Source organism: Marmota monax, unplaced genomic scaffold (genome assembly GCF_021218885.2).
Source record: "Marmota monax isolate L192 unplaced genomic scaffold, Marmota_monax_Labrador192_F-V1.1 WCK01_AAM20220418_F8-fsc00315, whole genome shotgun sequence".
Lineage (NCBI taxonomy): Eukaryota > Metazoa > Chordata > Mammalia > Rodentia > Sciuridae > Marmota > Marmota monax.
In genome coordinates this window covers 1,183,229-1,200,504 of record NW_026692798.1, presented here as the reverse complement: position 1 = coordinate 1,200,504, position 17,276 = coordinate 1,183,229, and the positions used below count along the sequence as shown (strand labels likewise).

The window sequence follows — 17,276 nt, the reverse complement described above, 5'->3', positions numbered from 1 at the left end:
TTAGATGTACCAAGCATCTTTTAGAAGAGGAAGCTTTTCATCTTTAGCAAATGACTAATAAATAACAATTTTATTACAATGGAAAAAATTAGCATCACAAAAAATGTATCAGAGAATTAGGTGAGGTGAAGGACAGCTGTGACCAGGAGCTGGCATTGGGTCATGCTTAGAAGATCACAATGTGGGAGTTGCCATAGGAGTTTCTAGAATTATGGTATTGTGAATCCTTCCAGAAGAAGTGGATTGGAGGTTAAGAAGCTGCCCATGCTGGTACCCACATCTGTGCAGAGCCACTTCTGCCCAATGGCTGTCAGTTGCCAGTAGCTGCTGCAGGTCTGCAGAGCAAGTTGTTTGGGGCTTTGCTAAATTACTGAGGCTGCCTTTGACTTAGCTTCCTGAGTCACTGGGACTACAGGTGAATGCCAACACACCAGATCAAAATTAAAAAATAAAAAATAAAAAAAAAAACAACCTTTTCCAAAAGGATTAGGGGATGCAACTCAGGTGTTAAGTGCTACTGGGTTTAATCTCCAATACCAAAAATAAAACAAAAAAAATCTTCTTTAATTTGATGCAGTTCCATGAACAACCTCATATGCATTATTAATAGTTTTATCTCCAATTTTTAGCCACCCCTGTCACCCAAGCTCATCCATACCCAGAATCTGACTCAGAAATGAACAGACTTCTAGTTGAAAAGATTAAAGATTTAAGGCCAGCAGTTGAGATGGTTCATTTTCTGAGAGACCACAGCCAAAATAAATAAAAGTGACATCAAATTTACCTCAGCTAGGTAGAACCCAAAAGAAAGAAAGGAAAGCTTCAGTTTAGAAGCAGCACAGTACTAGCCTGTTTCTACAAAGATGCCATTACCCAGGATTCAGATCCTAAGGGTCACATGCATTACCTTTAACATTGAAGCTTTTGTGGTTTCGAATGTGATGGTTTTGTAATGACAGCCACTCTTGAGGCTGAGGCAGGAGTAATGCAAGTTTGAGTCTAGCCTGGGGAAATTAGGGAGTTCCTGTCTCCAAAACTTCAAAATGCCTTGGAAGCAGCCCATAGGTAGAGCTCCCCAGCTTCAACCCCACTCCCTCTTAAAAGGAAGGAAGGAAGATTAAACAACAACAACAACAATGATGCTCTGGGGGAACCACATGAACAATCACAATGAAACACTAATGAATAATTTCTTAGCAATGATACTTTTACTTTTCTTAAGTTTAAATTCATTAGAAAGGAAAACCCATTCTACATTGTTCAGCATAACTTGGGCTGCGTATCTATCTGATGTGGGCAAAAAGTTATGAACGCTAAATCAAACAGATGTTGTCTGCAATATGAAGGCCACTGTTTGAAATACATCTTCCTGTAACACTGGTATTTTGAATGTTTTCGAGTGGGATTTCTTTCATGAAGACATCAGTGGAATCAAGTTGAATCAGCCATCTACCTACATACACACTTATTTACACATGCATCAGTCATCAGACTCAAATGGAGACAGTTTTGCTCAAAAGGAATATTTTACTATAATAGTGCAATCTGAAGTAGTTTTCATGGCTGAAAGAGAAGAGTATGATAAGGCACAAAGATAAAAAATGTGAGTTTGGGGTATAACATGGGAGCCTTTTCAGTAGTTCTGCTCATTGTTCAATCTCATTATCTATCTATTTATTTACTTATTTATTGTGGTGCTGCCTATTGAATCTCATGGGTGCTAAGCAAAAGCAATTCCACTGAGTCCACCAGCTCCTTCTTTCTTCTTTCCTTCCTTCCCTTTTTTCTTCTTTTGTTTGGTAGTGGGGATTGTTTAAATAAACAAATTAAATTAAATAAATAAGTAGATTTCTTCCCCTGAAAAATTTTCCATCCTCTACACTTATAGGGACATACACTGTCAGTCCTGAAAGTAGGGCTATTTCATGTACCTGGCAGGCTGATGAGGAATAAATGCTCTCAGATTATTTTTGAAAATTAATATAGAATTTTAATATGCATAACTATGTTTTAATAGTTTGAATCCTCATGTTTTAATGTGCAGTAACATTATGGTGCTAATCACTGAGCATTGGTTATATACAAGATTACAATTATTATCCTGGTTTGTCTTAAACAGGCTTGGTTTTTGCCTTTTATCTTGGCATAATTATTAATAGTGCTTCCTTTCACTTTCAAAAATCCCCTTTTGGTTGACATATTATGTGCTCACTTAATTTTTGTATATTGTTTCTGATTTTTCCCTATTATGAACAGCACTTTACTAAATATTCTTCCAGCCAAGTCTTTGTGTGGAATTTTTATATGACTTGGTCAAAGAATGTTTTACATTTTAGGTTTTTTTATATATGTTGCTTTTCCTTTCAGAAAGATTATATAAATGTATGCCTCCACCGGAAATTATCAGAGAGTCATTTTCCAAAACTTTAACAAACTGGGTAGTGCTATTAATTTGTGTCAAATGGATAATTGTCCTCTAAGAGGAGGGGGTGAGTCCTTTGTGGGGGTCACCAGAGATATGTACATAATTAATTACCCTCAGCTAGCTGCCAGGAGCAACTGCTAACCATGGGGAACTATTGCACATATATTTTCCTATTTTTATTTTTATTTTTTTTTGTGGCTCTGGGGATCAAACCTGGGGCCTCTGACATGCTAATAAGCATTGTACCACTGCTCTATATTCCCAGGTCTTTTGAAACTTTTTTTATTTTTTAGTCAAGTTCTCAATAAATGCCAAAGATGGCCTTGAACTTGTGATCCTCCTGCCTCAGTTTCCCGAGTAGCTGGCATTATAGATGGGAGACTCAGTGCTGAACCAAGATGTTTTTTGTTTTGTTGTTTAAAACTGAAACTTGCTGACTGGTGGTGCATGCCTGTAATCCCAGCAGCTTGGGAGGCTGAGGCAGGAGGATCATTGAGTTCAAAGTCAGCTTCAGCAATTAGTGAGGCCCTAAGCAACTCAGCAAGACCCTGTCTCTAACTAAAATACAAAAAAGGGCTGGGGGTGCTGGGTTTGTGGCTCAGTGGTTGAGTGCACACCTAGCACATGAGAGGCCCTGGGTTCGATCCTCAGCACCACATATAAATAAACAAAATAAAGGTATTGTGTCCAACTACAACTAAAAACTAAATATTAAAAAGGGGGGGCTGGGGATGTGACTCAGTAGTTAGTGCCCCTGGGCTCAGTTTCCAGTACCAAAAACAAACACCACCCTCCCAAACCCAAAGTACAACAACAACAAAAACTGCAACAAGTAGTTTATTGATTTTACAAGGGAACAGTTGTACACATCAGTAAATGACTCAATAAGAGTAAAAATAAAATGAGACTATCAAAATTTATAGAATACTCAAATTAAGTTACAAAGTCCAATGACCATAAATCTCATTTTGAGTTCTTTGACAAAACCAGGAATTATCACTCAAAATAGCAATATTTATCTGCTAATACAAGAAATAAAAATTCTTATTATTACTGTGATATTGCTAAACTTTTCAAAGATAGGAACTATCATGAAGTTTTCACATTTAATTTGAATATTGCTATAAAAGCTATGGTTCAAACAAAAAAAACATACCAAGAACAGCTCGGTCCCAAAGAGAGAGAAGAAAATAGAATGAATCAGCATGGAGCTAACAGAATTATCTACACAGTCACTAAGGTCAGTTCTGAAACTGTCCCATAAAGGCCTCAGAAGACTTACTTGGCCTGCTAGAGGGAAGCTGTGGCATGAAAGCCTATGTAAATCCTTCCAATAAATCGCTGCCTCAAACTGTATATCAGTGAGGGGCTGGGGCTGAGGCTCAGCAGTAGAGTACTTGCCCATCAGTGCAAGGCCCTGGGTTCGATCCTCAGCACCACATAAAAATAAATAAATAAAATAAAGGTATTGACAACTACAACTAAAAAAAAAAAAAAAACCAAATAAATAAGTATTTAAAAAAATTTATGGCAGTGAGTTCCTTCTTAGCTTCTTCAAGGGCTAATATGAGATTTTCCTGGATATCTGATACTATAAGGGCTCCACCCAGGTGGCCACTACTTTGCCATCTTTGAGGGTAGTGTCTGCCTCGGACAGTCTCAAAAAATGTTATCTATCTGCACACCCTTGGTGTAGGTTCCAGGATAGCCTGTACTTGCCAAGACAGATATGGTGTGGCTTTCTAGCCAAAAGGGTAGAGAGATGCACAGCAGACCCTCTAAGGTTTTAAGAAATGAGAGGAAGATGGGTGTGATGTTGCACCCCTGTAATCCCAGTGGCTCCAGGAGGCTGAGACAGGAAGATCCCAAGTTCAAACCCAGCCTCAGCAATTTAGCAAGGACCTAAGAAAGTTAGGGAGACCCTGTCTCAAAATGAAAAATAATAAAGGGCAGGGGATGTTGCTCAGTGGTTAAGTGCCCTGGGCTAATTAACTGGTACCAAAAACAAACAAACAAACAAAAAAAGTGAGAGGATTATTTGGCACTCTGGCTCCCCAACACAACAATTGAACTTCAGAACTTTGGGACTTAAGCTGATGTAATTCTGTACTTCAATCAATAAAAATCTAAGATTTGGGGGTGTAGCTCAATGGTGAGCACTTAAGTGTCCACCAATGTACAAAGCCCTAGGTACAATCTCCCTCATTGCAAAACAAAACAATAAAAATCGAATGCCTATAGTGTATGTGTGATATACGACTACATGCAAAACGAGCAGTAAATCAAATTGTTTTTGTGCCCCTGGCTGCCACATGAAAGAGTGACAGGACCCTCAGTTACTATGGAAACACAAATAGAACTGACAGTCAATATGGTCCTTCTTACTTCATTGCAACTTAGAAGTTTTATGTATGGAAGCTTTTTTATTTCTTGAGTCTTTTGCTGGGCTTTTGCTCAGACAATTCTTTCATGTACTTCTTCCTCTTTTTAAAAAACCATTGTTGTATCTGAAAAAAATGAGGCAGGTGGGGTGATTAGTACAGGAATCAAGATGCTGGTTATATGCATAATAGTGCTACAGAAGTGACTTTGTCTGTGAAGAAATAGGTTGTTATACCTGTTTATCTGTCATGCTGAATTCAAATGAGAGTGACAGCCTGTCTTGTACTGTGGGGCACGCGCTTAATTTAAACTTTGCCCAAAGAGTGTCCATGAGGGATTTGCTGACTGGTCTCTTCCTGGGACACAGCTCCTCATGTTCCTCTTCATTTTTCAGGTTGTCTTTTAGCTTCTCTTCTTCTTCTTCTCCTTCTCCTTCTCCTTCTGCTTTGGCTTCTTCTCTCCACTTGCGCGCCTCCTTTCCTTCATCTTCACGAGGACACTCGGGTGAATGCTCTGGACTTTGGCTCCATGGCATAGCTGGTTCTTTGTGAGTGACAAGATCTGTGAATAAAACCAACAGACACATGAGAATGTATTTGATTTTTGTATCAATGTTGTATATTGGTGGAAAGCAGAGAGGAAAGGGAAAGTCAATTTTCAAAATATTTTGAAAATATGGAATATTTTCATAAAAGTTACAAATTAAAATTTATTCACTTATGTTTTATTTATTCTTCACCCTCTCCTTTTTTTGTTTGTGAGTTTGTGTGTGTGTGTGTGTGTGTTTTGTATTACTAGGGGTCTAACCTAGAGCCCTGTGTATGCTAGACAAACACTCCACCACCGAGCTATCCCCCCAGCACACCTCCTTTTTAAAAATTTCCACTTTGAGGCAGGGTTTCATTGTTGCCCAGGCTAGCCTGGACCTTGCTATGCTCCTGCCTCAGCCTTCCAAGTAGCTGGAACAATAGGCACACCTCCTCACCCAGATCTTTCTTTTCTGGAGATTGAACCCAGGGAGATTTTACTATGGGCTACATGCCTGGTCTTTTTTATTTTTTAGTAAGACAGGGTCTTACCTAAGTTGCTGAGTAAATTGCTGAATATGGCCTCAAATGTGATCCTCCTGCCTCAGCCTCCTGAACCAGTGGGTTACAGGCATGCACCACCACACCTGGCAGTTGTTGGATTTTTAACTAATGTTCATAATGGAACAATACATAAGTATTTTATACTTATTCTATTAAATAGGTGTTATGCAAACTACAAAATGTTTTAGTATTATCTCCTGGATGCAAAAGTTTTGAATAACATGACTGAATAAGTATGGAAGGAGAGTTGAATGACATCCACATAACTCTAACAGTGGTTATAAAATGGGAGTGAAATGAAATGAAATGGAAGTGACTGAGGGACACTTTTGCACTGTACACCAGACACTTCTGTATTGTTTGACCCACATGCAATGTCAGTGCATTTGTTTTTAGGTATATTAAGGAAAACGATCACATCAATGAGCCCCATACAATACCTGAATGTGGAGAAGCACTGCAGTGCTTTAGGAAGCCTTTTTTAATTGTCTTTGTGCTGTGGAGATGTTGCAGGCAGTCCATATATTGTGCATCTTGAGCTAAAAATTGTAGAACTGAACTCAGGGTCTCTTCAAAGCTCATGCTGTTAACAACATCCTCCAAAGGCAGATTTACATTTTGGTTCAGGCTAATCCAATTATTCTGTGAACTGGATATGCCTGTGTTATCTAAAATGAGAGTAAAGAATTTCTATGAGTTGGCTTTATTATTATTATTAACGGTATTATTATTCTGGGTATTGAACCCACTCCCTTCCACATGCTAGGTGAGTGCTGTACACTCCCAATGACATATGCTTGCAGTCCTTTTAAAAAAAATGTTTATATTCATTTATGTTTGGCAGTACTAGCAATTGAACCCAGAGATGTTCTACCACTGACCTAATTCCCAGCCCCTGCCCCATGTATTTTTTTTTTTTAATTTTGAGACAGGTTCTTTGTAAGTTGCACAGGCTAGCCTTAAATTTTCAATCTCCTGGTCTCAGCCTCCTGAAACAATGGAATTACAGGCATGTGCCACCACATCTGGCATCTTCTCTTTTTTTTCTTTTCTTTTATCACCATTTTGCCATTTTGATATAAAAGATTTGTAATAAAACCTGGAAAAATAATCAACTTGGGAGGCTGAAACAGGAGGACCACAAGTTGGAGGCCAGCCTCAACAATTCGGTAAGAACCTGTCTGGAAAAACAAAAATAATAATGAAGATGTAGTTAAGTGTAAAGCACTGCTGGATTCCCCAGTACTAAAAGACAAATACATAAATAAATAAGTAAATAAATAAAATAAATAAGTAGATATGTGGATGTAGCTCAGGGATAAATATCCCCTGGGTTTTTATTTTTGAGGGGGTACCAGGAATTGAACTCAGGAGCACTCAACCACTGAGCTACATCCTCAGCCCTATTTTGTATTCATTTTATTTTAAAAAAATATTTATTTTTTAGTTGTAGTTGGACACAATATCTTTATTTTGTTTATTTTTTTTTAATGTTCTGTGCAGGATTGAACACAGGGCCTCACACATGCTAGGTGAGCACTCTTCCACTAAGCCACAATCCCAGTCCCCCATTTGTATTTATTTAGAGACAGGGTCTTAGAGTTGCTTAGTGCCTCACTTTTTGCTGAGGCTGGCTTTGAACTCGTGATCCTCCTGCCTCAGCCTCCCAAGCCCCTGGGATTACAGATTCTTTTTTTTTTACTTACTCCAGCCTTTTGGTTTTATGAGGTTGTCATCAACTTCCAGCCCTTGCTGATAGTCATTCATGATGTTTTGGATCTTCTCTCCCAGAAGCTGATTGTTTTAGAGATAAAAATATTCTTAATACCAGAAGTCTTTACCTAAGAAAAGTCCTAAAAGAGATGAAAAGTAAAGTAAATAAGTAAATTATAACTTTCCAAAACATCTGTATTTGATAAAAATGAAAATCGTTGAATTTACTGAATTCCCAATTTGAAGTTCATTTCTCTAATTCTGTTGAAAATGAATTTTCTTGTGGTTGCTGTTGGTGCTGGGACCAGGGCTTTACACACAGGAAACCTGTGCACTACCACTGCAAAAAAATAACCTGTCCAGCCCCTGTGTGTTATGCCTTAATTATTTATTCATTCACATGTTCTGTTACATAGTGTATATTTGAATAATCGGTAGTTCTTATTTTGAGAATTCCATGGTCAAAGTTCTATCAGGTTGGAAAATGCACATGCACATCATAGAGTCAGGTTTTTTGGTTGTTGTTTGTTTGGTTGGTTGGTACTGGGGATTGAACCCAGGGGTACTATATTATTGAGCTACATCCTTAGCCTTTATTATTTTGAAAAAGGATTTGAGTTCTTGAGGTTGGCCTTGAACGTGGGCTCCTCTTGCCTCAGCCTCCCAAATCATTGAGATTAAGGCCTGTGCCACTGGCCCTAGCCTTTTTAATTTTTTTAAAATTTTGAGACAGGGTGTCACTAAATTACCATAATTGAGATTCAACTTGTAATCCTCCTGCCTCAGCCTCCCATGTAACTGGTATTACTGTGTCGGGCTATCTTTCTTATTACAATTTACATGTTGAAGCCTGGTGCAAGCCTGAGCAACATAGTGAGACCCCATCTCAAAAAAAAAAAAAAAACAATGAATAAAAGGGTTGGGGGCATTGCTCAGTGGTAAAACATGCTGGGTTCAATCTTCAATACAAAAAACAAACGTTTTTGCATGGTGACATTTCTCTTTCTGTGGAACTTTAAAAAAACCCAATATATTATAGTCATTTTGATCAGCAAACTCTTGTTGTTAATCCCACACCAGCTAAGTGAATAGAGAGTGTCACAGAATCAGTCTGAGAGACTGACTTTTGTGTGTGACATCTGACATCTGATTTCAGTTTGTTAGTGCCTAAAAGAGAGACACAATTGGATCTGTCCATGGTAGCCAAATGCACACAATTCCTTGAGGGTAGCGTCTTTGCTGGCACGTGGATCAGGTAAACCAAGTGTGCAATCATCTGAAAGGAGCTGAATGGGGGCTGTCATCGGGCATGTCATTGCTGCCTACAGTGTCACAGGCCTTTCATTCCAGCAGCTCCTCTTCTTCTTCTTCTTCTTCTTCTTCTTCTTCTTCTTCTTCTTCTTCTTCTTCTTCTTCTTCTTCTTCTTTTTTTTTTTTTTTCTTTTTTGGTACTGGGGATTGAATCCAGGGGCACTTAATGGTTGAGCCACATCCTCAGCCCTTTTTATTTTTTATTTTGGGATAGGGTCTCCCTAAGTTGCTAAAGGCCTAACAAAGTTGTTAAGACTGGCCTCCAACTTGCAATCCTCGTACCTCAGCCTCCGGAGTTGCTGGGATTACAGGTGTGCACTACCACACCCAGCCCAGAAGTTCTCCTTGAAAGGGACACTGACTTGCATAAGCCTGGGTTCAGAGGAAGTTCCACAGGCCACCATGAATTCTGTAGGCGTAGGGATTGGATGGATAATAAATTTGCAATGGACCTGATATTTTCTAGGTTTGGCTTTCTGGAAAACAGTAGCTGTCTTCCAGGCTTTAAAAATATATATCCAGCTAGGTAGGTGCAGTAGCACATGCCTATAATCTAAGTGACTCAGGAGTATAAAGCAGGAGGATTGCAGGTAAAGGCCAGCCTGGGCAGCTTAGTGAGTCCTTGTCTCAAAAAGAAAAAGAAGAAGAAGGAGGAGGAGGAGGAGGAGGAGGGCTAGAAATGCTGTTTATTTGGAAAGCAGACTTGGTTTCAATCTCTAGTATCAGGAAAAAAGACACACACACACACACACACACACACACACTACATATATTTATTTATTTTTAAGGGTTAGCAATTTTAGGAATTTAGCATTTAGCTCTGTGGAAGAGCCCTTATCTAGTAGTACTCATGAGTCCCTGAATTCAATCTTTGGCACTGAAAAAAAAAAAAAATCAAGTGGTGTTGGGTGGCATGTATCTGTAACCCCAGCTACTCTGCAGTCTGTGGCAGCAGGATCACAAATTCAAGGCCAGCCTGGGCAACACAGGGAGGCCCCCTTTAAATAAAACAGACAAACAGATTTCTTTCCTTGGCAAAACCCATGGAAGTTGATACAATTTAACTACTCTCTTTAGAAATTGTTTTTACCCTGGGCACTAAGGGAGACAAATACTATCAGTCCTAAAAGGAAAGCTATTTACTATGCCTGGCAGGCATAGCTCAAGTTATGTACATTATCTCTAATTTTCCCCTATCATGAACAATACTTTAATAAATATTTTTGGTTAAATATACATTTTAAGTTTTTGATATATGTTGCTTTTCTTTCCAGAAAGATTATATAAATTTACACTCCTACCAGCAATTATAAGAGGGGTCATTTTCTAAAACCTCAACACACTGAGTAGTGCCATTAATTTTTAAGAATCTTTTCCAGTTTCATAAGTGAAATTGTGATTTACTGCTGTAATAGGAATTTATTTCACTGATACTGTGGGTAAGCATTTGGACAGATTAGTGTTCTTCCATTGCAAGCAACAAACAACAATTTCGTGTGAGTTAAATCAACAGGAATGCAGAGAAAGAAAATCAGAGACATTTAAAATATTTAATGTATTTCAGGTGATATTTTTGAAATTGCTTTTGATTATAATAGAAACTTCACTCTATGACTGACAAGTCTATTATTTGAAGAACATATAGGCATTCTTTTATATGGCTGGGGATGTGGTGTATTGGTTGCGCGCACCTGGATTCAATCCCTGGTACCAGAAATAAATAAACATAAAACAAACATCTTAGCTGGAAGCTGGGCATGGTTGCACATGCCTGTCATCCCAGCTACTTGGGAGGCTGAGACAGGAAAATCCCAAGCTCCAGCCCAGCCTCAGGAACTTGGTAAGGCCCTAAGCAACTTAGAGTCTTCCTTAAAATACGGGCTGGGGCTGGGGCTCAGTGGTAGAGCACTCACCTAGCATGTGTGAGGCACTGGGTTTGAGCCTCAGCACCACATAAAGATAAAAAAAGGTATTGTCCATCTACAACTAAACAATAAAGATATTTAAATAAATAAAAATAAAAAGGCCTGGGTATATGGCTCAGTGGTTAACCACTGAGATCGAGCTCTGGGTTCAGTTGGCACTGGGGTTGGCACTGGGGTTGGCAGGTACAACTCAGCTGGAGCAAATGAAAAGGAAAGGGCAACTCCTGTGCGAAACAGATTATCAGCAGCACATGCTGGTCCTCATCATCCTCTTAGAAGTACAGGCTAGGAAAGCCCAATGTTACCAGCTTGCATTCTGAAATTTGGGGGAATGTTTTCTCCTGGGGTACATTGGTAACTGGTGGGGAATGCCCCGTAGGTGGTAGGATTTGGTCTCCTAAAAAATCACAGAGTAGTAGACATCAATCACTGGGGCACAGGACTGAACATCGATGTGGAGGGTGCAGTGAGTGGAGCAGGGCTTCAGCCTGAGAGTGAAACACATGCAGACTTTGCCTAGAAGCCCTCCTGCTCCTCAATGTGGTGCACCTGCTCTTAAGTAAGAGAGTAGCAGCTGGGCACCCTGGCATGTGCCTGTAATCCTAGCTACTTGGGAGGCTGAGGTAGAAGAACTGCCGGCTTGAGGTCAGTTTGGACAACATATGGAGATCCTGTTGTTGTTGTTTTTTTCCTAAAAAGTGGCCACACATGTGGTGGCAAGTGCATACAAATCCCAGCAACCATGGAGGCTGAGGCAGGATTGAAGTTTCAGACCAGCCTCAGCCATTTAGCAAGAACCTCAGCAACTGAGAGACCCTATCTCAAAATTAAAAGGCCTGGGGATGTAGCTTAGTAGTAGAGCACACCTGGTTCAATCCCCAGTCACACAAAAAATTTAAATTAAATACATTTTTTTTTAAAAAAAAAAAAAGGCAGAGCATGGTGAGAAATGCCTGGAGTTGTGGCTCAGTGGTAGAGCACTCGCCTAGCATGTGCTAGGCACTGGGCTCAATCCTCAGCACCACATAAAAATACATAAATAAAACAAAGGTATTGTGTCCACCTACTACTAGAAAATATGCCTAACGAGTGCCAGGCCCTGGGTTCAATCCTCAGAACCACATAAAAATGAATAAATAAAATAAAGGTATTGTGTCCAGCTACAACTAAAAAATATGCCTAATGAGTGCCAGGCCCTGGATTCAATCCTCAGAACCACATAAAAATGAATAAATAAAATAAAGGTATTGTGTCCAGCTACAACTAAAAATTAAATATTAAAAAACAAAACAAAACAAAAAAACTCCTGCACAGCAAAAGAAACAATTAAGAATGTGAAGAGAGGGCTGGGGTTGTGGCTCAGTGGTAGAGTGCTTGCCTAGCACATGCATGAGGCACATAAAAATACTAAATAAAGGTATTGTGTCCATCTACAATTAAAAAAAAAAAAAGAATGTGAAGTGAGAACCCACAGAATGGGAGAAAATCTTTACTACCTACTCTTCTGATGGAGGCCTAAAATCTAGAATACATAAGAACTAAAAAAATCTTAACATCAAAAAACCAAATAACCCAATTAACAAATTGGAAAAGAGACGCTTCTCAAGAGAAGCTATGCCACTCCTCGGTTATTTATCTTGAAGAATTAAAGAGATCATCCTACTGTGATACATGCATACCCTTGTTTACAGTAGCACAATTCACAATAGCCAACCAAGGAACCAGCCTAAATGTCCATCAATGGATGAATGAATAAAGAAAATGTAGTTTAGCTGGGTGGGGGTATGCCTATAATCCTAGTGGCTCCAGAAGCTAAGGCAGGAGGTTTGCAAGTTCAAAGCCAGCCTTAGCAATTTAGCAAGGCTCTAAGGAACTTAGTGAGACTCTTTCTCAAAATAAAAAATAAAAAGAAAGGGCTGGGTATGCAGCTCAGTGGTAAAGCACCCCTGGTTCAATCCTCAGGCACCACCACCACCCTCCCCCCCTCCAAAAAGAAGGAAGAAGAAAACGTGGTATATATGCACATGGAATTTTACTCAGCCATAAAGAAAAATGAAATCATTTCTTTTATAGGAATATAAATGGAACTAGTGACCATTATGCTAACTAGTGACCATTATGCTAAGTGAAGTAAGCAAAACAGAAGGTAAAGGTTGAATGTTTTCTCTCATATGTGGAAGCTAGAGAGGAAAAAGGAAAAGTGTGTGTGTGGAGGGGCAAGGGGGTGGGCAGGGAATCTCATGAAAATCAAGGGAGAACAGCAGAGGAAAGGGACCAGAGGAGGCAGGTGGGAAGGGAGTAGGGAAGTGGTAGGGAGTGATATTGGCCAATTTTTTTTTTTTAATATTTTGTTCGTGTATGAACATGTAACAACAAATGCCATCATTATGTACAAGGATAAAAAATATGGGAAAAAAAGAGCTGGGGATGTAGCTTAGTCATAGAATGTCCCTAGATTAAATCCCCAGTAACCCTCCCCCCCACAAAAAAGTGTGTTCTATTTTATGTTATGTTATTTATTAATTTATTTTAACTCTGGATGGAGTCCAGGGGCGCTTTTGGCTTATTTTATATCTCAGTAAGTTACTTAGGGCCTCACCAAATTGCTGAAGCTGGCCTCAAACTTGTAATCCTCCTGCCTTGGCCTCCCAAGTCACTGGGATTGCAGGCTTGTGCCATCATGCCCAGCCTTGTTATGAATTTTAACATAAAAATTTCAAAGAGTGAGAACTTAATGTATTTGTGTTTGACACTGCTCAAAAGTTATCTGGAGTGGGTGCAGGAGGGTGCATGCTTTTAATCTCAGCCACTACAAAGGCTAAGATAGGAGGATCCTAAATTTGAGGCCAGTCTGGGCAACAAATGAGATGCTGTCTCAAAATAAAAAATGCAAAGGCTAAGGTATTAGGTCATTGGTAAAGCACTTTGCTTAGTTTGAAGAAGTCCTGTGTTCAATTACCATTATCATCAAAACAAAACATAACAAAAACTAGTCAAGGAATATGTCAGAAATACAGGCGATCATATTTGTTTTTTTGTGGTGTTGAGTGTTCAACTCAGGGCGTTGGGCATGTTAGACAAACCCTCTACCACTAAGTCACATGCCCCAATAGAAATATCAAGAATAAAGCAATAAGAGTGAAACTGGAGATCACCTCCATTGGATTCAGCAGTCACGGGTTACCATTGACCAAAAAAAAAAAAAATTCATAGTCAGGCACAGTGGCACATGCCTATAATCCCAGCTGCCTAGTAGGCTGAAGAAGGAGGATGGAAAGTTCAAGGCCAGCCCCAGCAATTTAGTGAGGCTCTAAGCAATTCAGCAAGAGCCTGTCTCAAAATAAAAAATAGAGATAAAAAGTGCTGGGGATGTCATTTGGTGGTTAAGTCCGCCTGGATTCAATTGCTGGTACCAAAGAAAAGCAAACAAAAATCCTATTATTTCTCAAAAAAATTCCAGGAAGTGTAGTTGCATGGGTGCATGCATGAAAGCTCAGCAGTTCAGGAAGCTAAGGAAGGAGGGTCAGGTTTAAGACCAGCCTTGACAATTTAGCAAGACACGCCCTCAAATTAAAACAAGAACAAAAAACAAGCTGGGCTTGGTGGCCTATGCCTATAATCCCAGCAGCTCAAGAGGCTGAGGTAGGAGGATCATGAGTTCAAAGCCAGCCTCAGCAATTTAGTGAAGTGCTAAGAAGTCAGTGAGATCCTATCTCTAAATAAAGTACAAAAAAGGGCTGAGGATGTGGCTCAGTGGTTGAGAGTCACTGAGTTCAATCCCCCAGTATCCAAAAAACAAACAAACAAAAAAAGAACACCCCCAAAATAACAAGAGTTGATGATATAGAGCATCCCTGGGTTCCATCCCCAGTACTGCAAACAAAACACAATAAAAGAGAAAGAAATTTTCAAAAAGTGATAAAATAATAGAATAGCCATTTATTTCTTTCTGTTTATTTATTTATTTTTCCCTGCAGTACCAGGTAGTGAACCCACGTATGCTCTACCACTGTGTTTTTCTATCCAGTTTTTATTTTTTATTTTTTGGTGGTGCTGGGGATTGAACCCAGGGCTTTGTGCATGCGAGGCAAGCACTCTACCAACTGAGTTATATCCTCAGCCCTCTATCCGGTTTTTAATTTTTAATTTTGAGGTAGGGTCTCACCAAATTGCCCAGACCTGCTTCAAATTTGTTATCCTCCTGCCTTAGCCTCCCAAGCAACTGGGAGTATAGGTGTGTGTTGCAGTGATCAGTTCACTGGAGCTATTTCTGAATCACATTTTTTCTTTTATAAAATATCAACAAGGAAAACCTTGAATTTTTGTTAATAGGCATAAATTTGTAAACATGGTCTTTAAAAAATGAGTATAAGTTTTGAGAGAAAGAGACTATGCTCATCAGATTTGTATTTTAGGGAAAAACTCCTAAGGAGTACAGGGAGAATAAAATTGAGAACAAGACTGACAGTGACTAAACAGAACTATTGTATTATCCAGTTGTTGATAATAACAACACCACAGACTAAGTTACAAAGAAGAAAGGTTGTTTTGACTCACAGTTCTGGAGGTCTGAGGTCCAAGTTAAAGGGTGGCTTATGGTGATGGTCTTCTTTCTGGCAGAGTCCCCAAGTGATATGGAACACCCAGTGTTAAGACACAGGAGCGCAAGAGCTTATGCCTCTTCTGGTCTCTCTCCCTCTTCTTATAAACCATCATAATTCAATCAGGAAAGCCCCGCCCTAATAACTTGATCTAATCTTCATAACCTTGTGAAAGTCCCACCTCCAAACCCATGATCAGATTAGTAACTGTGGTGCATACCTGTAAATCCCATCATCTTGGGAGGCTGAGGCAGAAGGATCTTAACAGTGAGGCGCTAAGCAACTCAGTGAGACCCTGTCTCTAAATAAAATACAAAATAGGGCTGGGTATGTAGCTCAGTGGTAGAGTGCCCCTGAGTTTAATTCCCGGTACCAAAAGAAATAAGTAAATAATAAATAAATAAATTCCAGATTAGTTCCATCCTTTTAATACTTCAATAGGGATTAAATTTAAATACATGAAGCCTTTGGGGGACATTCAAACCATAGCCAAGATGAGGCCAGGATGTATCAGCTGTCACAGTAAGTGTGAATAGAAAGCCATCCAGATCTAAAGAATGGCAGTGAATGAGGACCAGGAAGGGAAGAGGCATGGAAAAATGTCTGAATGCAAAGTCGACACAACACAGTGATTAACAGAACATGGCACAAGAAAAACAGAGGCTGAGTAAAAATTATAAAGAATGGCTTTGGGCACAGGGTGAAGCTCAGTGGCAGAGAGTTTGCCTATCTTGCTTAAGGCCTTGGGTCCAAAGTTTAATCCCTGCCCCCTCCCATAAAAAGGGTTGTCTGTGAGTGTAGGTTTTTCAGTAAAAGGTGTGAATGCTATTTTTTTTCCCCCCTGAACTACTGGGAATTGAACCCAGGGTCTTGCAAATGCTGGATAAGCACTTTACCACTGAGCTATATCCCCAGTTCCTCTTACATTTTCATTTTGAGACAGGGTCTCTCATTAAGTTGCCCAGGCTTTCACTGAACTTTCCATCCTCCTGCCTCAGACACCCAAGGAGCTAGGATTACAGGCGGGTGCCTGTAATAAAGAAATAGGCCAAAGACGTAATTCAAGGGAACCCTACACTTAGTAATTGGGCCAAATGATATGAGCTAATGAAGACATTGGACAGAATAGTCTCAAAGAGTTGGGAACACAGGGGCAATTTTTTTTTTTTTATGCTTGAATATAACAGCTACACAAGATAAGAGGAAGGTGAGTTGCATATATGTATATGTTAAGACTCTTATAACCAAATCATTTCTCCTCTAAACCTTCTTGCGTTGTCTCACATGTGAGCTTTTGGGGGACACCTGTAAGGATGGCCTTAGGCTTTAGCCTAAGCAACTCCATTTTAAAAACCTGCAGCCTCTCCAGGCACAAGCCTACAGAGCCCTCCAATACGTCTTCAGGCATAGCATGGTAAACAAGTCATAAAAAAAAGCCTCTTGGTGGGGCTGGGGATGTGGCTCAAGCGGTAGCGCGCTCGCCTGGCATGCGTGCGGCCCAGGTTCCATCCTCAGCACCACATTCAAACAAAGATGTTGTGTCTGCCAATAACTAAAATAAATAAATAAATATTTAAAAATTCTCTCTCTCTCTCTCTCTCTCTCTCTCTCTCTAAAAAAAAAAAAAACCTCTTGGTATAAACAAGTCACTTTCTACAACCCTGACAACAGTCAGAGTGAAGTCACTTAGTATAAACATGTCACTTGCCTTAACCATGATAAGAGTCAGAGTGTAAAATCAGGGCAGAAGCCACCAAACCTTATGACCTGGCTCTGAAATGTGAAACGTCTTTCTTAGTGAAGAAACCTGATTATAACAGCTGATAGG

The 17,276-nt window shown here is 39.6% G+C and overlaps 1 protein-coding gene across 1 annotated transcript; it reads right to left on the bottom strand.

The window, feature by feature from the left end:
- Positions 1-3,254: 3,254 nt before the first annotated feature.
- On the bottom strand, positions 3,255-15,510 carry LOC131424309 (NANOG neighbor homeobox-like). Its single transcript, XM_058580511.1, has 5 exons — positions 15,405-15,510; positions 7,605-7,751; positions 6,339-6,566; positions 5,043-5,368; positions 3,255-4,932 (listed from the first exon to the last, which is right to left on the bottom strand). The coding sequence occupies exons 2-5, from the start codon at positions 7,663-7,665 to the stop codon at positions 4,849-4,851; spliced, it is 699 nt and encodes a 232-aa protein (XP_058436494.1). The 5' UTR covers positions 7,666-7,751; positions 15,405-15,510; the 3' UTR covers positions 3,255-4,848.
- Between the last annotated feature and the right edge of the window lie 1,766 nt (positions 15,511-17,276).